At 39.1% G+C, this 24,476-nt stretch overlaps 1 protein-coding gene across 5 annotated transcripts in view; it reads left to right on the forward strand.

Annotated features, from left to right (window-relative positions):
• The window catches only part of ndrg3b (ndrg family member 3b), a 65,297-nt gene extending 43,475 nt beyond the window's left edge, over positions 1-21,822 (forward strand). For 2 of the 5 annotated variants that reach the window (XM_079588004.1, XM_079588006.1), the window contains 14 exons: positions 4,751-4,856; positions 5,327-5,447; positions 5,876-5,938; positions 6,097-6,157; positions 9,082-9,168; positions 10,070-10,126; positions 10,232-10,335; positions 10,426-10,491; positions 10,582-10,633; positions 12,342-12,389; positions 13,166-13,201; positions 13,302-13,353; positions 13,775-13,792; positions 21,290-21,613. In XM_079588004.1, the coding sequence (XP_079444130.1) occupies positions 4,751-4,856; positions 5,327-5,447; positions 5,876-5,938; positions 6,097-6,157; positions 9,082-9,168; positions 10,070-10,126; positions 10,232-10,335; positions 10,426-10,491; positions 10,582-10,633; positions 12,342-12,389; positions 13,166-13,201; positions 13,302-13,353; positions 13,775-13,792; positions 21,290-21,465 (1,047 nt within the window). In that variant the 3' untranslated portion in view covers positions 21,466-21,613. Of the gene's footprint in view, positions 1-4,750; positions 4,857-5,326; positions 5,448-5,875; positions 5,939-6,096; positions 6,158-9,081; positions 9,169-10,069; positions 10,127-10,231; positions 10,336-10,425; positions 10,492-10,581; positions 10,634-12,341; positions 12,390-13,165; positions 13,202-13,301; positions 13,354-13,774; positions 13,793-18,325; positions 18,365-21,289 lie in introns of all 5 variants that reach the window. The other 3 variants (XM_079588005.1, XM_079588007.1, XM_079588008.1) reach the window with 2 other exon arrangements.
• Positions 21,823-24,476: the final 2,654 nt, after the last annotated feature.

Below are 24,476 nucleotides of genomic sequence, written 5' to 3' on the forward strand. Positions count from 1 at the left end.
AAATTTAGCTAATTTCCTGACCAATGATTTGTGGTTAAAACAATTGAAAGCTTAGTGTTTAGCCATTGTTGTACCTTCTGCTTCATCTAAACCACTTTTCCATGTCTGCCCTGCTGCTTGTGGTTGACTTGTGATGTAATTTTGTCTTCGTTACTGAGTCTATTTGTTGCAATATGTTCTTGAATTGACAAATTAAATAAAAAGAAACTTAGCAAGTGGCCACACAACATCAGCATCATGTTGTTGCTGGTTGAAGTTTCCAGTAAAAGAATATGTAGCACAACTGTTTATAAACATTAATAATCCGTAGAAATTAGAAAGTAGAAATGTTTCTGAAAATTCATTACCATCTTTACCATTACGGGAATAAATTACATTTTAAAATATAGTAAAATACAAAATTATTGTTGTAAATTGTAATTATATTTCACAATATTACTGTTTTTATATATTTTTTTATATAAATGCTGTATTGTTTAAATCAAATAAATGCAGTATTGTTATGCATAAGAGACTTAATTTGGGGTTGGTATGATTATTAGAATTTTTTTAACCTTTTTAATTTTTGAATAATTATTAATTGTACCACTAGACACACAAGTTGTTGTTATTATTACTATTATTATTATAAGCATACAAAATGCATACAGTAGCAATCAATTCAGACTTGCTTTTTTTTTTTTTTTATAAATTTTTTATTTCCGATGGACAAATTGCATCACGTCAAAAATAAACTGGGTGTCCGCCAACTGTTGGCATGTTGCAACAGCCGTTTCCATTGTACACAGCTTTGATTTATAAAGGGGAGTGATCACGTTTTGTCATGTCACAACGGGCTGCTCACGTCCAGTGTAGAAAATGTGCCACTGTAGAAACACCTGTTTCTGAAGACTGTTTGAATGATACATCAAGAGATCAGACAAACAATCACCGAACACGAGATGTCATGGAGAGCAATATGTGTGTGTATGCACACTCAAACATAACCGCCTTGTCTATTTTTAAATCGGCTGCCTTCAGTCGTGCTGCTGTGGTTTGCTTCAGGTGTCAGCTGCTAGCAGGATTTCTAGATCTCCTGCGTAAGACATCACTATCAGAGACATTACCTGTGTCTGTTAACATCTACTATGAGAGAAATGATTTAGCTTTCTCTTCTTGCCTTGTATTGACGAACGCGCCTGCGCATAATGACCTTCAGTTAAGGTCATTAAGGTCTTGTGTGTTTCTGTGTTAAGTGTGTGTGCAGTCTGCAGGTTTCCATCAAAACAATGTGAGTCTCCTATGGCGTGTTTCAGAGCTGCTTTGGGTGAACCTGCAGGCAGATATATCCAGAATAATGAAAGCTCACGCTGTGTGTGGAATGAGATTAGAGCCGGACCTGCTGCTCTTCTGTTCTTACGAGTCTAAATTGTGCTGCTAGCCTCTCACCTCAGTCTTGTGGTTCAAACCTCATCCTGTTTGCGTGATCTTGTAGATGAGGTGTCCATTTTGTCCGAGGCGGCAGTTGTTGTTTTTTTTACTTTGACCTATAATGCAGTGGTTGTTGTGGTGATGTGCAACAACAAACAACATCAACGGTGGGCCGAAACCTACACCACAATGAAACTTAAGAGGGTGACTGACGTTGGCATTCATTTGTTTGAAAACGGGCTAATAAACACATTGAGTTAATTGTGAGCCTGCGCCTGATAGGCTTGCTGTGGTAGACAGTCCACCGCGTTTCCACTGTCGGGCCGGGGCCGGGTGTGCTAGTGCGTGCCTGGGCCAGTCGCGTTTCCACTGTCACTTCCAGGGCTTGATCGGGGCTTACGGCCAGGATTCTGGCCCGTCGAATACGTTGGTCCAAAGCGGGCCAGCTCGGGCTAGAGGAGTGGTTACTTAGGAGTGGAACAGAGGCGGAGTTTACCGGAGTCTGGAGACGGCAGGGCCAGATGATTCTGTCAGCATTTAAGACTCTTAAAAAAAGTTATCTCACGTTTATGTTTGAATGCCTTCTGTTTGTGATCCTGTGGATTCTGATCACCGTATAAGGTAGAAATATTTATACGCGATGCAAAAGTCTATGCACGCTAACCTTTACCATATTAAACATAGTAAATGCGCTTGAAGATACGCATACCGTATTTTCCGGACTATAAGTCGCTCCGGAGTATAAGTCGCATCAGTCAAAAATTGCATCATGAAGAGGGAAAAAAAACGTATATAAGTCGCATTTATTTAGAAAGTTCACAAAATCCAAGACCAACAATCAGACATTTAATCTGGAAAGGCAAGTTATTCAGCTACACAATAGCACACAGAACAACAGGCTGAATAGGTTTCCGGTATGTTAACATAACACATTAACATATTCAGCTACACAATAGCATAAAGAACATATACCTGGGAGGCCGAATAGGCTAAATTAACATAAGCCAGCGAGTCCAACAATCAAGTTACCGGTCAGCAAGTTCACCAAGCTCCCGCGATCTCATTCCACAACACTGAATCCATTCAATTCTTCCTCGGTGTCGCTTCTGAACAACTCCGCCAACTAGAGCGCCCTCTCACGGCTGTAGACGGTAATGTTTTCTCTTGGTTCATCTCAGTCAGTATGAATTCATTTTGATATATAAGTCGCACCTGACTATAAGTCACAGGATCGGTCAAACAATGAGAAAAAGTGTGACTTATAGTCCGGAAAATTCGGTAGTAAAAAACGCTTGATGAAATCAGACAAATCATAAAGGCTATCACAATCATGTTTTTATTTTATCTGCCATAAGCCTACGTCTCGTCTCTTTACAGGACTATCATAAAATAAAGCAACTTACTTTTCGGGAGCTTCCTCTGTTTCTCTGATTGAAAATATAACTGTAACGTTAGCGAGTCTGTAACGGAGTCGTGAGAGTGCTAAAGCTCCCCAGGTCGTATTTTTGGTGGCATATATTTGTAGAAAGTATCATTCTTTCTGAATATGATGTAAATATGTCCTGTAACTGCCAAATAAACAGAAACAGCCTCGACTGAATAAGTGTCCTATTTCTTTTGTGAAATGGACCTAACGGTAATTTATTTCTGTGTGACTAATGTGCAATTTTGACAAATTAATTCATTATGATCAATGTATTACTTTTTATTGTAAACCTGTGCTAAAACATCGATGCTTGGGTTTTAAATATTCAAGTAAACAACAAAAAGCAAACGGTCGCTTTTATCATGTTTGTTTTGCGATCACGTGGTTTCCAGTGATTTCTTTCTGATTCGTTTTCTGATAAAACTTCCATTTGTTGGTGAAAAGATGGGTTAGTGTGACGTTGTTCCAGAGAGGCGTGTTACGGTCGTGTTTTAGTGAAGCGCTGTGGAGCTTCTGGCCTGACAGTTCCCGAGGCTACTAGCCCTGGCACGGCCCGTTTGTGTTCCTCTGTGTTCTTCAGCCTTCCACCGATTACATTACTTAGCCACCAAGGCATTGCTTTTTTTATGGAAAGAAAAAACAATTTAGTTAATTTGGACAACGGACGTAACAACTATGAACTGTAAGTGTTTGCTCTGCTCCATACAGCACGACCGGTCAGATTTCACCTATCAAGTGACGAGATTAAAGGCCTGGGTTTACTTAATGTTCCACGTTCCCGTCCGTCTCGCACACTCTTGAGCGTGCAAGCTATTCAAAGTTATACTCCTTTGGCCATAAGCGTGGAAAGTCTAGTTCGGCGCATGCGCAGTTTCTTGTGGATTTTGTTTTAAAGGTGCACTTGGTAACTTTTTCAGCTTAATAAATCCGTTTAGAAATCATTTGGATGGTTAAATAATCTGTTCTGGTGAGAATGGTTACTTTCCCCGCTCCCCCCAGCGTTCCCAGGCGGAAAACCAGCCTTGCAACATTGGGACTAACGTCCCGGTAAGTTGAAAATAGGAAGTCTCGTGAGAAGCGAGAACGAACGAGAAACACGAACTGCTTTATGATACTGTGTATGATGTATTACCCACCTCGGTAGACATAGCTCCACACGATAAAGTTGGTGCGTCTGGGACTCATTTGTTCACCACACCGGCTCCGACCATAACAAAAGCACATGAGCAGCGGTAGAAGGGAGGAGGGCGCCGGCTTGCCGCTAGTGACTTTACGACAGTGATGTGAAAAATATACGCACCGCAGCTGTAGGGGGAGCTCGTTGAGAAAATCAACAAAGCGGTGGCTAGAGTTACCGAGTGCCGCTTTAATGCGCTCAAGTCACTCGCACACTGTCCGCACGTTCACAAAAATTGGGCTGCACACAGACAGGCCGAAGTATACTTTTGGTTTAAAGAGAGATGACGGACAAGACGATGGCAGAGGATTTGGTGCGCATCAGATCCTAAGCATAATGGACAATTAACTTATCTTGTCAAATGTGCGGTCAGTACCTCTGCTCCCTATACACAGAGTACGAGTGAAATTATATACAATATATATATATATATACAATACCTCCCTCCCCCCGCCCCCAGTATTAGCGGTAATATCGGTGTTGTTTCATGTTTATTTACCAGTGTGAAAATGTCCTCACTGTGACATCCCTAGTGCCTTATTTAGAGATTACTTTTGACTGGCTGGGAAGATATTTCCTTGCAATGAATTTTAAAAAGTTTAACGGCCATTTGTGTAAACCTTTCTATCTATCTGTATATTCATGCAGACATCGTTGGAATGACCTCCCATGATGAAACGGTTGACGTTTGTGTGCTTTTATTGGTAATTCACATGTCATCATCTGATTGGTTGCAGGAGCACGACATTGAGAATCCTCACGGTGTCCTTCACGTGACTTTGAGAGGGACCCCTAAAGGCAACCGGCCGGTAATTCTCACCTATCATGACATCGGACTCAACCGTAAGTTGTCACGTATATTAAATTTCCTGTTTCCAGTCTCAAAATGTGCCATTAGAGTTCACCTACTTGATGAAGACAGGGACGGGTGGGCTAGATCAGTGTTTCTCAGCCCTGTTCCTGGAGGCCATAAAGGGACGCAACTGACATTGTGTATATATAGTACATGACAAATGTAGTACATATATCCGGATTTTACACTATATAGAACATTAGTTTTTAATGGTTGCAAAGTTAATTCCTCATCAAATATAGTACCTACTCAGACAGAATGGCCAACTGAAAGCCAGAAAGCCAGAAAACTGATTTACAGGGCACTGACGATGGTAGTAAATTGGATGTAGTAAAAACAGTTGCTCAAAAAGGTCTTGTTGAGCCCAAAATGTCTTTTTTTTTTGTCTAATATTGATTTATGAATATGTGTTTGAGAAGTGTCTGATAATAAACAAGTGTTTTGTTCTCTTGCGACGCAGATAAGTCATGCTTCAACACACTCTTTAACTTCGAGGACATGCAGGAGATCACCCAGCACTTTGCTGTGGTCCATGTTGATGCTCCAGGCCAGCAAGAATCTGCACCTCCTTTCCCCACCGGGTAAGACAGACTACTGAAGAAACAACTGATATATCCAACCATAATGTATCCAAGTCTAACGTCACAAAACTGGTCTGTGCTAATGCATGCTAATCAGTGTACATGTTCCAGCATGAAAACTCACTCATCTGTTGTACCATTTGCTTTTATGACCAGTGTCTGCAACCTGAAAGTCGCACCCAGGCAGTGTCGGCCCAACTCCATGTTAGTTTTTAAGGCAAATGATTTTCCCGTGGAGATTTTGCAACACTGCTTGGTTTATGCTACTTCTGTGTGAGCTCTGCTTCATACAAGGCTATGCTATTGACAATAGACAAAGTTTGCTAATGTAACGACACCTTAACTGCTGATACAGTACTTTCACATTCACTTGAAAACAATTAAAGCTGGTCTAATTTTCATTCTCGCCTCTATCTTCTTTCCCTCAGGTACCAGTACCCCACCATGGATGAGCTTGCTGAAATGCTGCCCTCAGTTCTGACTCAGCTAAAGTGAGTCCGAACCTCACATGTCCTCAATCCAGTAAAATTAGATGAAAATAAATCCCATATGTTCACAAAATTCTGATGAACATACCTTCTATTAAAGTCTCAAATCATGTGTTTTTAGTAATATATGGAAGTTAATGAATGATTAAATGCCTTAACAGAATCAACAGTGTGATTGGTATCGGCGTGGGCGCAGGAGCTTATATCCTCTCTAGACTCGCTGTAAGTAAAATATTTTCCATTTTATTTGGTTATAATGACCAATTAGCCATTGTATGTTGTAATAACCGTTGGAGTAGCTTGTGGAAAGAGCCATTAGATGTTTAATTGAGCAGCTGAATGAAGTTGAGTTCATCAGAGGTGAAGATCATTGAAGTATGTCTGCAGTAAAACCATCTGTCCTCAGGCTTTAATAAGAGACTCACAGTTCACACATGCATTTACACTCTCACCCTACACAAAGCCCTCATTCACCATCTATGCAGACACGCTGGAGATGGACACCCTCATAAACGCATTCATTACGACGTCATACACACTCACTCATGTTTCCTGCTGGTTATTATCAACGTATAAGAGATGAAGGGTATTTTTCCTAAAATTATCTGACGTTTATCTGAAATTTCCATGGCCTTATTTCACTACTTCATTATTTGAGCCCAGTATATCACACTCTCATACTTCTAACAGCTTGCAGAGCACATTTTCATATTTCTGCTACATACACGCTTGCTCGTCGAGCCCTGTGAAATCAGACGGCCAATTGGAACAAACACACACCTACGCAGTTCAGCAGATTAACTGCAGCACGTGCAAACTATTTAAAATTATTTTAATTACAACTTGGTTATCACATGTTTGTCTGTTGACATGTGGTCATGCATGAGAACTGCCTAGAATGCATGCGTTTCTCTGCATGTCTTTCTAGCTCCAGTGATAGGCCTTATTCAGAGAGGAAAACTAAGAGGTGTGAAACCCGAACCATTTTCCATCACGGTCACAAGACGTTTGATATATTTCAGCTTCCTATAGCTGAAGTTCTTCTTTAAAACCAAGTGCGAGCCCTTGCAGTAAGTCAGCGCTCTGACATACTGAGAACTTGGTTAAGGTGTTGATTTTGGGTTAAGTCACGTCAGTAAAAGGTTTTGCTTGTTCACTGCTGAGGTTAAAGCTGCATGGCTTTACTTTGTTGCATTCTCAAGCCATCTTACTTCTGTAATGTGACGTATTTTGGGGTGAAACAGAATATTCAACAAGACAATGTAGGCCAGTTAGTCTACTGGCTGGGTTAATCCCTGAGAGGATATATTTGTATCCCAATTGCCCCAATACCAGGCCTGTAATATTTATTAAATTGAGGTTAAGGCTAGGGCTGTGATGGTGGCAGTTTTTTACCACCGCTGTGGTAATGGACCAACTACCGGCGGTGGCGCGTGGTTTAGGGGGTTGTTTTGAAATAATAATAATAAACGAGGCTCAAACTTCCATTTCGTAACAGAATGCGTTTATTTGAGCAATTCCTTCAAAGAAACAGACAGTTTGCCTGTAAAGCATTGAAATAAATATCAGTAAATAATGGAAACTTAAATAATATAGTAAAGTTAAATATATATTTTTAAAAAATTGTTTTATATTTCCACACAAAGAGGCATCATACCGCTCTGCGCTTTGAGAGGAATGTGGGACACAAGCAGGAAAGAGACCAGACCATCGATCTCTTTTCTGATATCTTCATGTTTTCTACTTGTAGAACGTCTGAAGAGCGAATTTTATCTTCCACAAGGGCAAGACATTTAGGCTATGTTTGATTTTGCGCTGCTAGAGAAAGCGAAACTAAAATCTCGCGCTTGTGTATAATGCGGTTTACAATTAAACTTTATGTGCCTTACCGTATCTAATAATAAGCACAAACTGTGTTAAAAAGAATTTGACGTACAAATAAAAAGGTAGGCTATCTGTCCTACAGTGTTTTTCTACTTTACCACAGTAAAGAATGCGAATAGACCTAATTAAAAGCGAACCAATGAAGAAAACGTTTATAATCCCCTTCAAAAATGGGTGAGGCGTGATTGAAGATATGGGAAAAGAAACAAGAGATTCCATGTCCAGTGGAATACCTTATCGAATATTGTTCAATTCGCTGATAATCGGGGGACCAGATCACAAACCAGAATACAAAGCTTAAATTTATGGGCTCACACACAACTCTCATCCATCATTATGTTTCCAACGATGTAACATTTAATTGCTGACCTATTATTTATTTTATAAACAAAGCTTTGTGCTTCACTCGTGTCATAATATTCACGTAAAACAGCATTCGCTTACAAAAAATGTGTTTTGGCAAGTTTACCGGTGTTGTGCCGAATTTCGACCTCGCCAAATTATTACCCCCCTAGCATTGGTAGGTTTAGGATTAGTTGTGGGGGAGGGGTTAGGATTAGGCAATCAGGTCTGACAGGTCTGTCTGAATGGCTTCAAAATTTGGCACAACACCGGCACAGCCCTAGTTAAGGCCAATTCACACTGCGGCGACAGTCACCAGATTACAGCGCGTCACTTCTCAGACATTCTAACGCTGATTCAGCGATTGGCAAAAACAAGCTCCGACAGACGGCAACAGATTCACACCAATCCGACAAATAAAAAAAGGGCAAAAAAAGGCTGACAATGATGACAAAATTTACATCTTGGGAGTGAATTATCTCTTCAAACAACTACTTGGCTAGTAACATTATTCAACACTAACCAGTAACTAGCAGAATTGGTCATGTTTTGCCAAAAAGAAAACATGTTGCAGATTGTTTACACTCTTTTGATGATAATTCTTGAAGACACTTTAGAATACTGTGCATTAATGCACAAAAAGACTGGGAATGATTCAGGATGTGAATGGAATCAGTGTTGACTATTGACATATTTTTAAATCAACAAGTTTCCTGTGATATTTTTGTGCTCCCAGGTCAACAATAATGTGTTTGAGAGTTAGACCCAGACAAGTCTATAGGTAGCAATACCACAAAAAAGTCAAGAGTCTCTCATTAGTGTGTTCAGTCATGCACGTAATCCTCTGTCAGTGGGTGCCCTGAGGGTTCAAATCAGTGTTCGCAGTAATGATGGACTGACCATGTGTTGTCCTTCTCTAGCTGAATGAGCCGGCTCTGGTGGAGGGATTGGTTCTCATCAATGTGGACCCCTGTGCTAAGGGCTGGATCGACTGGGCTGCCTCTAAGGTAAAATTATGAATGCACTCCCAAATTAACTAGTTAAGTGCAGATAATTATTAAATAAATAATGAAATAAAATGACGCAAAAATTGATACTGGTATTATCCCAATGACAAGCTGCAAAGGTACTGACTGTGGACTGTAGGCCAGTGATGGAATTATATTCAATAATATGGAAATAAAGCACACAAAATATTGGCTTTTTGTAACTGGTACATAATGGTTTACCCTTCTGCCACAGCAGACTTATACAATAGTCTTTGTATTTTCTTCCTGTAAACACTTTTCTCAAAAAAGAATGTTAGGTTACACTTTATTTTAAGGTGTCATTGTTACAGTGTAATTGTATATTTAAGTACTGAGTAATATTAAGCAACTACATGTACTTTACTATATGGTTAGGGTAGGATTAGGATTTAGTTGGGGGTTAGTTGCATGTAATTATGCATAATTTACTGTTATTACTATGGTAAGTACATGTAATATACGTAACAAGGACACTGTAAAATAAAGTGATTCCGAATGTTGATACCGGTGGTTATTTGCATTTTAATTTAATCAGAATTTCATGTATATAAATTATTTTATTTATTTGACTATTATGCACATTTATTCCCAGAAAATACTTTATATAGTATACTTCCATTATTAGCTTCAAGCCAACTCTTAATAATTCCTCCATACTTTAGATTTCTCAACAGATTAGTGTGCTTGATCTTCTTAGGATTTTCCCTGTTGTAAAGCGCATAATAACCTTACAGGTCAGATTGCCACGATGATGAAAAGTGCTCAAGTCAGTGGATGTGAACAATGGGTGGAGGTGCTGGGAACACGACTTGTATGATCTTCTCAAACGTCTCATTTAAAGGTTGTGCTTTTCACTTGTGGCTGTGTGTTTCTGCTTTAGCTGTCTGGATGGACCAGCAATCTAATAGACATTGTGATGGCACACCATTTCAGCACGGTAGGTCTTAAATATGATATTCACCACCACAGCATCTGTGAGATAATGCTCTCTGAACGTCTCTTAGATTCTCGTTCATTCATGAGCTGAGTTTGTGTACCTCAGGACGAGCTGACGGATAACCAGGAGATCATTCAAACATACCGTCTGCACATCGCTCAGGACATCAATCAGGACAACCTGGCTCTTTTCTGCCAATCCTACAACAGGTGACATCATCAAAACCCTGATCTAGGACCAGTTCACACACTGATCTTTGTCATATGAGCTGATCTTAAAAAGTTTCCTTATTATTACAGTCGGCAAGATCTGGAGATTGAGAGGCCCGTCGTGGGACTTAATGAAAATACAGTCAAAACACTGAAGTATGTTAATTGGTTGTCTATTTTATGGCTATTAAATCATGGTGTCTCCTCTTCCTTTCACTTTTATGTCTCTCTTCTCTTGCTGTTTAGATGTCCTTCCCTGCTAATAGTTGGTGACACATCACCAGCGGTAGATGCTGTGGTGAGTGACTTCTCAAAAGCACTGCCATTGCGTCTTTGGGGAGTGAGAGAGAACACAGTGTGCTTTCTTAACGGCACAGTGTGTGTTTATCTCATTGTACAGTTTTTCTGTTCAGACTGTAACAGTGACATCACATCCTAAAAGGGACTAATCATCACAACATCTTATGCACTTGTGCTTGTTGTAAAGCACCTCTGAATTACTGATAGCTTACACACTTGTCCATACATGTGCAGAAAGTGAATAATATTCATACTTCTGGGGCTTGATTTATAACCGTTGCGTATGCCCAAAACAGGCCCTGAAAGTACAGAAGTACGTCACTTCCGACGCATTAGTTGTGATTTATAAAAACAAACTTGACGGGAAAATGTGCGCACCTGCACGCAAACTCTGACCATGCGTACGAACGTTTTGGAGACGGAGCAGTTTGGCGACACCGATAGTGAGCGGGAGTTAAATGTCTTTTTGGTCACTTTTTAGACAGAAAATCTAAAGATAGTGATACGTGTACAGAAAGATAATACAAATATAATTTTACTCGCCAAGCCTATCACTTGAAGCAAATATCCATCCCTTAAATGTCCGCGGTAGCGAGCGCGTTGCGCCGTTTGGTGAAACTGACGCATATCCTATCTAATTGCAGATGAAGTAAAACTGTAAATCTTCATTATGAGTCCTAATCATAAATACAGTGCATGTTCACAATAACAGTTTAAATAAATAAGATATGAAGATATTAAATCATAAAAAATTATTTAAACTGTTTTACTTCTGATATAAACATTTTGATTAAATATGTCATTCTCATTAATAAAGTTAAACACTTAAACTACATGAAATCATTACTGAGAAGTAAACAAAAAAATTATATTCAATAAACAGAAATATTTGTTGCGGATGCAAAACACTTTTTCTCTGGCATGCTGTGTTTTAATGTTTTAACTACAGAGATAATTGCTTATCATGATAATAGCAGATTGTCTGAGAAAATAGTTTCGTGCAAGTAATGCACAACAAGGTCTATCTGTTTACAGAAAAAATATAAATAAATTAAAAATACTATTTGGCCAGTGGAAAAGATTGAGAAAAACTTTCTCCGAGATGTATTTTACACTAGGTCTATTTGATTCATTTATTCAAAAAAGGATAGGCTACCCAATTATTTTTTATTAATGTAATGTGACGGCACATCCGTATCTCAAATTTTCATAATGTCTTCTACCGTAAATGATATGCAGATGAGGATATGCATAGTAAAACTAGGCGTTGTCAGCTCCAGATATGGTTATTTCGGGGAGGAGACGCATGTGCGCACAATCTTCCGCTGACTGGGATTTATAAAGTGAATTCTGCGCAGGATCTGGCGTATGCACGGTTTTATAAGTCTGAATATTTTTTTGCATACAGCGTTTTTGGCTTTCGGGCGCACGTACACTTTTAGTGAGGATCCTACGCACAGTTTTATAAATGAGGCCTCTGGTCTTTGATACAGATTGGCCAATACAGCAATTATTGTGCTAAAATCCCTAAGTAACAGCTTTTGTACTTAAAGTTTTGGCACCTACTGAGTTTGCCTATTAAATAGCACAAGGGTGGCACTTTAAACAGTTTGGTTTAGTGCAGAGTTGTTCATTGTATCTGTCCATTCCTTGTATTCTGTTTCTAAACTGACCAGGTGGGATTTGATCTGGGTTTTTTTTCACAGGTTGAATGCAACTCGAGGTTAAATCCAACCAAGACTACTTTACTCAAGGCATGGCAGCTTTTCCCCTTCTAGAACAATGTTTTGATTGAGGGATGCAAACTTGTCACCTTTCGGCTAAAATTTTAATTTTGTTTCAAATATATAATTTGTGTCATCAATCAGGGACCGGCAGATTAAAGCCTTTGAAAAAAATCTAATCTAATTTGTATTTAAAAGTTTAGTGTTTTTTTATTTAAAATACATAAAGTACTTTGTGCCAGTCAACCTCTTTATCAGGCTGCTGATTTCCTGTATCAACTAGTTCAGGCCCCCAAACCCAACGTTCATGCATGTGAGCTATTTTCTGAGTAAAGGGATTCACATAAAGAGATGTTACTCACATTTTCATCCAAAAATATTTACTCGCGCTCAAGTTGCTCCAAATCTGTATGAGTTTCTTTCTTCTGCTGAACACAAAAGATATTTTGATCATTCATGGGTGAACTAAAATAAAATTTGTTCAAAATTTTACAGTACAATAGTATTATATAACTATAGTAATCTATTGGTTTGTTTGCTTTTAATAATATAATACATTTATTATTATTATTATTTAGTCATTGAATGGTTTCCATAAACACAGACTATGAAGTTCTAGGGTGAGTTTTTCCCAATATCCACATGACTGTAAAGCCACATTTTAATAATATTTAATAATCTGGGTCGTTTCTTTGACACCTTTTTCACCCCTGATGAGTTTGCATCCCTGTTTTTCTTCTCCTTCAGTGTGTATATTTCTTTCAGTATGACCGAATGTATTGATTATTGTATCCTCCTTTCTTCAGATGGCAGATTGCGGTGGACTTCCCCAAGTTGTCCAAGTAAGAATAAAAGACAACACCATTATGTCTGCCACCACGGCATCAGTTACAGTAGATGTAGTTTTGACTTGTATTAAATATGGATGTTTTCTGTTTTTAGCCGGGCAAACTCGCTGAGGCCTTCAAGTACTTTGTCCAGGGAATGGGCTACAGTAAGTATCTGTCCTCTTTCTCCTCTTCTCATAGGCCACTTCAATGTTGAGCGTTTGATCATATCATCTTTCTCAGTTTATATTTATATTCACTGTTCGTATAAATTTTGTCTCTTGTTTGCATTTCGTGTCTGAAAGCATCTTGTTGTTAGAGAGATGTCAGCATCATCTCAACTTACATACTGTACTGTATGTCCCCAGTGCTTTAATAATGTATGTCATGAATATAACAACGTCTAAAACAGCAGCAGGAACATGACACATTCAAGTGTGAGAGAGAACATGATAATAACCATAATCTGCCTCGTGGATCATTTATCCACTGCTGATCTGAGTCAGGCCGGTGTTGTTGAGTAAAGCAGGTCTCAGATCAGCCCTCGGATGCACTAACACATGACTTGTCTTCCGTGTGGCCGTTCAGTGATGCGCTCTTCAGCGTGTAAGTACACTAGTCTTCCTCTAAGAGCATGATGTGTGGCATGAGCCTTGTGTGCAGGGATGGAAATTAAAAATTTTGTCCACCGGCCACTGTGGCTGGCGGATTTCAAAATCTACCAGCCACTCAATGTTTTTACCAGCCACTTTTTTGTTTTTAAATCGACAATGTGTAACTGCACGTGAAAATTGATACTAGAAGATCTACAATACTTAAGCAGTGGGCGTTTCTAACCAGTATTTTCATTTTATCCAGCTGGGCCGTCTTTAGGCTGGTAAGTGCCTTCATGGCAGCTGTATTCTCCGTAGGGATGGGAATTGATAAGAATTTAACGATTCCGATTCCATTATCGATATTGCTTATCGATCCGATTCCTTATCGATTCTCCTATCGATTCTCATTGGGTGAGGGAATAAGTACAAATTTGTTTGTTTGTATTAACTCGCTTTAATATCTGATCAGAAGACACAGCACAGAGCACATATACACAAATATGTGTAGCAACCTCAGAACAAATCTAAAAGTATAGGTGAGCTACTTCTCAAAGTGAGTGTGTGTGTGAGTGAGCATGTGTGCGTTTGTGTGTGAGTGAGCGCGAGAGAGTGCGTGTGTGAGCGCAAGTGAGTGTGTGTGTGCGCTAGTGAGTGAGCGAGAGTGTGTGCGTGAGCGCGAGATAGTGTGTGAGCGCTAGTGAGTGAGTGTGTATGTGCGCGCGTTTGTGTGAGTGAGTGAGCGCGAGAGAGTGTGAGTAGTCAAGTGTGTGTGTGTGTGTGTGTGTGTGTGAGAGAGTGTGCGCGCGCGCATGAGAGTGAGTGAGTGCGTTAACGGTTCCAAGGAATTGATTCACTGGGCACCGGTTCTGAAGAAGAATCGGTTCTCGATCCCCATCCCTAATTCGCCGGTTCTGCTTTTCATTGAGCTTTCTTTATTACATGGATGTGGCATTTTGACGATTCGTGGTCTTTTATTGCTTCAAGTTTTTTGTCCCAACAATGAAACTATTAGTTTTGGCCTCTTCTGAAGCGTGACGACGACATAACGAGCAGTGCATTGTTAGATTGGTCTCGTCATAAACTAACCAATCGCGGGACTCTCCGTTGTCTGCTTTCCTCCATCGTTCTTTAAAAAAACGTTTTTTTTATTTTTGCCTCTTTGTCCACGGGCTCCTCCTGAGATGTTTTCTCTGCGGACCTCTTAACACCTGCGATGTAACGCCACATTATTTTTGAAGGTGCGCCGCCTCTAAAGTGTCCGGGTGACACAGTATGCTATTTTTATGTACCCGCCACGGTGGCCGGTAGGTGAAGCGAGTTTACCCGCCACAACACAAAATCACCCGCATTTGGCTGGTGGCGGGTGCTAATTTCCATCCCTGCTTGTGTGACTTCTCTGATCTTCAGGTTTAATATCTTTTGTGCCCTAAAAGATTCTTTGACTGCTCAGTGCTTTGCATAGCATGGGAACTTTATTGCTTTAAAACCTCAAGCGTTCAGACCTCGGCTTCATTCGGCTCTGTCTAATGTTGATATGGTTATGTTCAGAATATATTTCTATTCAGTGATATAAGCATTCAAATAGATTTGTTTTGTGTGTGATGGTATTTAAAGGTGAAGTGTGTGATTTCTGAATCATTCACATGGAAAAGTAATGATTTATTTCCACAGAGGTTTTGGCAAGTCTATAAAGAATCCCAAAAGTTATCTTAAAATCCTCTGCCTTGTTAAACAATATAGATGGTTATGTTTTACGTATAGTTATGCGAATCATACCTGACACCTAGAAAATGAAATGCCCTCAAATTTCCATTATCTCCTACAGATATTTTCATACATGCATTCACTTTTAAGGGTTTGCAAGTGGTATTCACAACTACTAGTATTACTGTGAACTGTGATTTTCAACTAGAGCCTGTCAATATTTTAGGCTTTGTTTGCCATTATTGCCAATAAATAATAATAATTAACCGAACGGGCTCATTTATCGTAAAGAGCACTATCTTTTCATATTTGATTGGGGGACGTTTGGGATTGGTAAGATTAAAATGTTTAAGGTTTTAATATTGTTGAAAGAAGTCTCATGTTCATCAAGGCTGCATTTATTCGATTAAACATACAACAGCAACAATAATATTGTTCATCTTATATAGCAATTTAAAACAAATGATAAAAATACTATTTTAATATATTTTAAAATGTTATTCATTCCGGTGATCAAAGCTGAATTTTCAGCATCATTACTCTAGTTTTCAGTGTCACATGATCCTTCAGAAATCATTCTAATATGATGATTTGCTGCTCAATAAACATGTATGTATTAGTATCAGCAGTTGATAACAGCTTCATATTTTTATGGAAACCATGACATTTTTTCAGGATAGTAGTAGAAAGTTCGAAAGAACAGCATTTATTTTAAATAAGTCTAACATTATAAATGTCTCTTTTTGTTCATTTCATTGTCAATTTTGATGAATGAATGTATCCTTGCTTAATGAAAGTATTTATTAACTCAAACCTTTGAGCTCTAGTGCAGCCCCGGTAAGCTTTTGATTTGACCGTCCAGAGAGTTTCTGTCTGACACGACTAGCAACAGTTATTAGTGATTAGTGTTCTGAGCGTGAGAGGAACGTGATCGCAAGCGGCCTGACTCATTTGAAAATGCTCACATTTTGACACGATTAGTCACATTTCTCCTCCATGATCACTAATCTAATCCTGAGATCGATTGACCTTTTTGTAAGTCTATTTTTGTGTTTCTACCGAGAAACAAGGAATCAAGCACACTGTGAGAGAATTGTGCCTTTTTGACCCTTTCATTCTGAATGACTTTGATTTTAGATTAGAGGTGTACATCTTGCTCTGACTTCATTATTACAATCAGTGATTCTGAAATTTGGTCAGTTCAATTCAATGATGTTGGAACAATTTATGATACTATTGATTAATTAAATAGTCAATAATTTCATAAATTGTTTGAAATAATTCACTGAATATTTACTATAAAACAACAGACCAGCATTTACAGCATACACAGTGTCAGTTCATGAATATTAGATTTAAAAATTAAATAATAATAATATATGCAATAAAAAAATAATGCATATAATTGTCAACTATTAACATCCATAATCAATGAATGGCATTTTCATTGTTGAATGTGATGCATCGCAAAACACCAGTGCATTTTTTTACACCCCAGATGTTTGAAATGTTACTTTTATTTTTGTGCAAAAACCCAGCATACAACAGTTCCTACTTGTTGACCAAGCATTTTAAGACCTGTAGATCATTTACTTTGTTCGGAAACAGGGATCAAAATTGTTACAATGTTGCATTTATTTCTTAGTTTTGTTGGCTTTCACAAGGCAGCATTTCTAAATTGACCAAAATTTGATAATACAAGTCATGCGCGAGTAAACTGTCCATTATGTTCATGTCCTGAGATTCCTCTCATAGCGGTCACCCGTTAGGATTAAACCAGACGATTAAAGCCCATCTCTTAGAGACGCTCACTAAACACCTTGTAAACGTTGATGTTTTTGTGTGTTTTGGACAGTTGATCTGAAATATGTTCAAATTTAAATGAGGCATTTCACGTCGTCTTTGCTCCAGGTGAACCCACACCCATGACACACTATCATACACATTCGACCCTTGATTTAAAAAAAACTTCATTTTAACTACTGAACATTTGAATCACTTTTTTTATATTCTTATAGTAATATTTGACTCTTCATACACATGATTCAGACAGGAAAAGCACCTAACATCTGTAGGGGTGTAATTCTTCTTTTGTCTGTGGAAATAATAGTGTATGCAGAATGAGTCATTAAGAAAGCGTAATATTCATTGGCTGACTCTGTCATTGCCGTGTTTGTGTTGCAGTAAAGGGAGGGTATCACCGGTAAATTCCACTTTGTGTTTTGAGTCTTTTAAGTGTGTTTTTGTTCTTTTCTTGGTTACTGTTTCAGGTCTGATATTTATTTAGTACAAACCCGCTCTCATGAGGGACTATCCCAGCAGAACATAGTCAGTTTCCCTTCTACAGAGCTTCTCTCACTTTCTCTTTTTGCACTTTCAGAGTTTGATTGTCCTTTACCACAGCCTGAAAAAGTACAATATTGTGTTTTTAGGTTTAAGTGTTGTATGAATGATATAGTCTTCTCTCACCACATTTAGTGTTTTGTTCAATTTGTAGTGAATATCCTTGACGCCTGAAAGACATAATCGGATATGTGCAAAAGTGAATCATAACCATTCAGAAAAATGTCCCTGGCCTCTGGCTGTCACTTTTCTTGCATTTTGAAATTTTAACAGTCTAACTGTCAAGGCTATTCCCATCACCCGATCTAACGTCCCCTACTTTCCTTGCGTCTTCTCCTCTAGCGTCTACTTAATCTTTCCTTTTCTCTATCCTCTCTCTTTCAAGAAGTACTACCAAATAATCTCTCCCTTTCCTCTGTCCCATCTTTTTCCTCCTCCTCCTCTTGCATTCCCTTTCCCTATCTTCTTTCTTGACCCCTACAACCAATGCCAACAGTCCCTCATGTGCTACTCAGCCACTTGAACAGCGAATCAGGTACCAGGAGATCAGCCAACACCTTTAGCTGCACCCTAAGCCTGTCATCTTAACCTCCCGCGCCTCCTGTCCTCACTGTCTGTCCGTCCATGTCCCAATCACGTGCATACTGATGTCTTTGTGGCTCTGCATCATGACGTTTGAAGCATGGTAAATAGACATATGTGTTAATGTTTGTTTATTGCCATAAGCTGTCTGAGAGAATGTTTGTGCACACTGTCCACAATCAACAGACATCTTATTATCTTCTTTTATGATTCTCCTAGAAACATGCCTTTACTTTGCATGCCACATTCTGCATTGACTGAAGTTGACTATTCATTTTGCTGCAATGGTTTTGCAAAATGAATTTGAGCTTGATCCTGACACGAGATCTCTCTTTCCGTCATGGGAGAATAATGAATGCAGTGTCCAAACAGTGGTCGCCTCAAGAGTCTGAGATTTATTTATGGAGTGCTGCAGGAATGAGTCCTAAAACCTGGAAGCAATTTAGAAGTATTGAGCTTACATTTCCATCGTCCCAAAGTCGATGGGTTTTTTGAATGGGTTTTTGGTTAAATGCTTGAAATGAGATCTGTAGTTAACACTAGCTCTAGATATTTTCACATTTTATTCTATGACATTAAATACATCAGTAATAGCCCACGTGGTTCTCTCAAGTGTCTTGAAAAAGGCAGTGGATACTGTAAGGGTGAATCCCAATTCTCTGTCTTACCCCTTCCCCTTACTTTTGCACATTCACGTGAGAGTAAGGCCAATCCCAATTCTCGTTTTGATCGAGGGGTAGGGCTAGGGGGAAGTTGTAGATGCCCCTTAAAACCAAGCATTTTCGCGAGCTTACTTGAAACCAAGCCCTACCCCTCGATCAAAACGAGAATTGGGATAGCCCTTACTCCCACTCTCACACCCTAAGGCCGTGTGTCCACCAAAGCGTTTTTAGCCAGCTGAAAACGCTAGGCGTTCTGCTGAAAACACTGAGCTATGGGCACTTGAGAGCGTTTTGGCAGCGCAGTTTTTTTTTTTCAGTTGAGATGCTTCATTGCTATGATACAGAATATCCGTTGGTCGATGTTGTATTAGTCCCGCCCCTCCTCCACTGTGATTGGTTGGTTGGGTAAAAAGTGACAGAGTTATTAGCGCTGCGTTTTACCCAAAGTTGAAAATTTTTCAACTCTTGGCGACCTGTAAAAAACGGCGAACGCTCAGCGCTTCAGCGTGAAAAAGACGCTCAGCGCCTCGTTACGCTCATGGCGTTTCAAAAACACGGCGCTCCCATTGAAAACAATTGAAAAAATACGCCAGTCGCGGAAAAAAAACGCTTTGGTGGACACACGGCCTAAGTGGAACTACAGAGGTTGTTGGGCACGTCATCACAAGAAAAACTCACTTTTACAGCCGTGTAGTGTTAATACTCACACTCTTCCATTCTATTCCAACTCAAACTTTCCAACTTGTACATTTTGAAGAAAGATTGAGCTACAGTAGTGATGTTGAAGTCATGCGACCGTGGTTTATTTCGTTTATAGTCTACATTTATCTTTTTACTTCCGGGGATTAATTAGTCTTAAAAAATCAATCAAATTTGTGTTCGTCTGTGAAGATTATATTGACGATCAGGTCACAGAGACTATTTTCTGTAACGATCCAAAAACCAATGGAAAAGTCCTAGTTGAGGGTAGCACTGATTCGAAGCTCCAGACTGGCCTATAAAAATGCCTCATCCTTGCAGCACTCTATTTAAAGACCATGTATTCAGAAGAGACTTTGTTCTAAGGGTATCTAGGTCTGAATCCCAAATTTGCATACTATCCATCCTGTATAATATTAATTGAAGTTGCTTTGTTCTGAATCGTAGTGTATTAAAAAGTAGTAAGTTAAAGTGTTACTGATGGGGTTTGGGGATTTTCGTAACACATGCTCACTTCAAGCGTTTTCTGTGATCAGATAGCTATCTGATCGTGAAAAGACCAGGTGTAAATGTCTCTCGAAACTCGAGTTAAATCCGATCAATCAAGCCACTTCAGGAGGTGGTCTGAGACACATTCCAGATGAAACTGTTATAGCCAGATATGATGAGCAGCTCAAACTGCTGCTAATGAAACTGAAAATAAGCTCAAAACACTATCATTTTCATTAAAAGTAGATTAAATTATTACAGTTTAGATTAAATTACTTTACCAGTACTGATCGCCGCTCTTTCTCATATTGCTCTCTTTTGATCTTGAAATTAGCTGATTATCAATAAAATGCAGCTCGTATCTTGCCTTTTTTATGTGAACTCTGTTAAATTTTCATATAGCGTAAAAATTGAAGATCAGATTAATGTTTGTTGTGCGGAGACACATTTATGCGTAAAGTGATAAGTGTAAATGGAACCGTTTTAACAAATCAGACGCATGAAGTGACCAGGTGTAAACGGCCCAAACATACAATGCAAATACTGTAGTCCGATTCATTGTTGCCCAATTCCCAAAACAAAACGACTCTTATGAGCTCTTTTAATAGTTCCCGGTTTGAATCGGTTTGAAACACTGCCACAGAGAGATCATTTGTTTCATACTGTATTTAATCAAAATGCACATTAATAAATGAAATATACCCAATGCTCCCATTCAGCTTTCCTGCTGCAAATCTCTATCAATGGTGTATAAGAAGTATATGAATTGGGATTCAGCTTACTATTCTTATCAACCATAGTTTGAGATGGTCAATCAGTCCAGTGTTAGTTGAGCAGTCAGCGATGTGTAGATGTGCAGGAGTTCTCATTATTCTCCCCGTCCTGGATCTCCACATGTTTGGATCCGGGTGTGAAACTGACTGTCCTGTGAAGCACTGCCCTTCACTCAGGATCCTCCAACTGTCATGCAGCAGCATTACTCTGTGCATGTTTTCAGCTCTGTTCGCTTTCTCTCTCCTCTCTCTCAGTGCCCACTGCCGGCATGACCCGACTGGCCCGATCCCGCACTCACTCCGCCTCCAGCATGGGCTCAGCGGACGGCACGCGCAGCCGCGCTCACACCAGTTCACAGATTGAGGGCGCCACTGGCGGCCCAGTGCACGACAACCAGACCAGACCGCAGACCATGGAGGTGTCCTGCTAAAGCACCCAGAACCAAGCCACCATTTCACCTGGGATCATTCGTGTGTCGCCCTTCTGCACCTCAGACCGCTTTCTGTCCGATTTGGGTTTTTTTCCCCCCACTCTGGCTTTCTTTCATTCTTTGTCTACTTGTTCCCTTGTGGCCAGAGAACAAGTACACAAAAAACTAAAGCGGGTCTAATGAAGGGATGCATTGTTTGATGTCAAGTAATCCATGTATTTAACATATTGGAATATTTCTCCACTGCATGGACGCACACTAACTTTTTCTGCTGATGTTTTTACCTTGATCTTGATTGGCGTACTACTTTATTACTCCATTTTTTTTAATTATATATATATATATATATATATTTGTGTCATCCTTCCAAGATTCATTTTCACACTGGATATGCTTCTTGTGTGTATATTTAGCTGGTGGCTGTTGTATATTGAACGTTCAGAGGGTATTTCGTCTGTAGCAGGGGAGTTTTCGTTCCCTCTCTTGCTCTCTCTAAGGTCTTCCTGCCCCTTGTGTTTACTATAGAGATGACCAAACCACTTCACTTCCTCTTTGTAGACTGAGTTCTGGCTTTTAGACGGGTTCTACTTCTGTCCCCATATGGCAGCAACTATTATGATTTGATTTTGATTGACGGTGTGCTATTTGTAGTGTTTCGAAAAAGCTACTGATTAGCATGCCCCTATGTTAAGTGTACAATAGACATTTATATTAGTAGTATTATTATGTTTAGATCTTTCTGCAATGATACTTTGGTTGATTTTAATCGATCTGATTCTGTTTACATGGAGAACTGTACTGAGTTTTAGACTAGAAGCCCCTTAATAGTGAAGACTTTGCTTAGGTTTGCACATAAGTTCATGTACAATATTTTTCACAATCTGTGCTTTTGGAGATCAGCTGCACCAAAACAAGCCAATAGCTGAAGAGAAGATCTGTAGCTCGTTCAAAGAACAGTTATATGTACCATAAAGGGCATCTAGAGGTGTGAAAACAGCATGGTTCCTCTGAATGCACTATAGTAACTTGTCGGCTTTTGGTAAAAATTCTCCATTCCTTCTGTACAGTGGACTGATATCCCAATAACCTCATATTGTTTTGACTACTCTGTTAGCTTCTGAAGTGTTGATGTTATTGGTCTTTGTTCTTTATTCTTTCAATGGATGTCAATTGTTGATTGCTGATTGTACCGCTGCCTTGATGCGTTGTGCTTTGTCCTCCAAGCATTTAGGGGGCGTTGTACTGCATACTGTCTGCTGAGTATATCAATTTGTACCAATATTGAAATAAAGTAGTTGTACATAAAACTTTCTTTATTTGATTTATTGCTTTTATCAGGTTTTACAGTTGCTAGGACACAATTCTCAGTACTTGGGTCACTTTTTCTCTTCACACAATTCCCCTTGCCAACTTTCAGCTTGGCTCAGCAGTAAATTTCACATTCAAAATGCAGTAAAACCACCAAAACACATCATACATGTCTTTCAGAGCACTATAGCAAACCTAAAAACCATAGCGACAGGTAACAAAACACTTTTTCCCCTCATCCTATGTCTAAGAAATATGAAAATGACATTCATGAGGGTCAGGTCAAGTTTTTTTTTTTTTTTTACAATTCATGGAATATCAAATAAATAAATGTTTTCATTGATAATATATTCCATGTCGGGTCAATTTGACCCCCTTTATACAATCTAGGGTTAAGGTAAACGGTTTGTGTTCCTTTTCTTTTTTCTTTTCTTTTTTAAACATCCCAAAATTTTCCTTTAGGTACATACTAGAGTTTTTTTGTATTTTGAAAGTGGAAGTCATTGAATGCATTTTTGTGTAAGTGATTCACAGTTTATGACACATTGACTACTGTTGTAATCGCTATGGAAGAGTTTTGGAAAAGTGAATATATTTTCTTGAAATTCTTCTTCAGAAGAAAGAAAGTCATACAAGTTTGAAACAACCTGAGGGTGAGTTCAACAAAATACAGAATTTACATTTTGGGGGTAGCCTACCTAGGAGGAGAGTGTAGAAAATGGTCAGGGGAAACAATGTTTTTGGGGGCAATAAAACCTTGACTACCATCATAATTAGACTTCAGGGAAAAGCAAAGTATGATGTGACCCAAATCACTTCATGCACTGAGTAATGGCAGTCGATGTGCACTTCTATGCACAACCCATCTCAGTCGGCTTGTTTTCTGTCACCTCAGCCAGCTGAGAAAGTTTCCGATCACAAGCAAGCAATCTATTGATTGCATGCGGTCAAAGTTGACACATTTGGAAGCTATTTATAGAAACTGCGGCATACACACTTCAAGTACAACTTTTGACCACAGCCGAAAGGATCAGTCAAAAACAGATCTGTGCTGAGTCTTTCCATCTGATATGCATGATCTCTTAGCTAGAGTTTACTGCCTTTATGTTTGTCATTTTCACTTATCGTATAGATTTGCTGATTTGCTTCTCCTCCACTTTTTGTGACCAAGTAGGATGACATCCCACAACGACTTTAATTAACTCTCTCCATTTGTCATGGGATCTTACGCTGCATAATTAAACACTCAACATTAAGTAAGAAGTGATGCTGAATTTAACAGGTCATACAGATGATGCAATGCACATATTCAGAATTCATAGAAAGTATAACATAATTTTGATATGTTAACGTGCTAAAATCCAACACTTGGCTTATGAATCCCAATGCAAATTGTGCATCCATTATCTTTTTTCTTCTTTTTGTAGCAAGACTAGTTTAGCTTCTATGCTGATCAGGAGCCAATCTGATCATTTAGTTTCCATGGCAGTTATTGCTATGGCAATTGGTTTTGGTGCATTTGGGAATATTGAAATGAATATGTGCAGAAAGTAGCACCAGAGACTTTCTGAACCTTTCAAAAACCTGTATCGTTGCATGAATTAGCCCATGACATTCAAACCTTTCTCTCCACCAACATCTGTGTTGTGTTCGTGAAGCATAAACATGATCAAACCACCTTCTTCTAGTCTGTGCTCACTGTC

The sequence above is a fragment of the Phoxinus phoxinus genome, assembly GCF_949152265.1.
Source record: "Phoxinus phoxinus genome assembly, chromosome: 18".
NCBI classification, from domain to species: domain Eukaryota; kingdom Metazoa; phylum Chordata; class Actinopteri; order Cypriniformes; family Leuciscidae; genus Phoxinus; species Phoxinus phoxinus.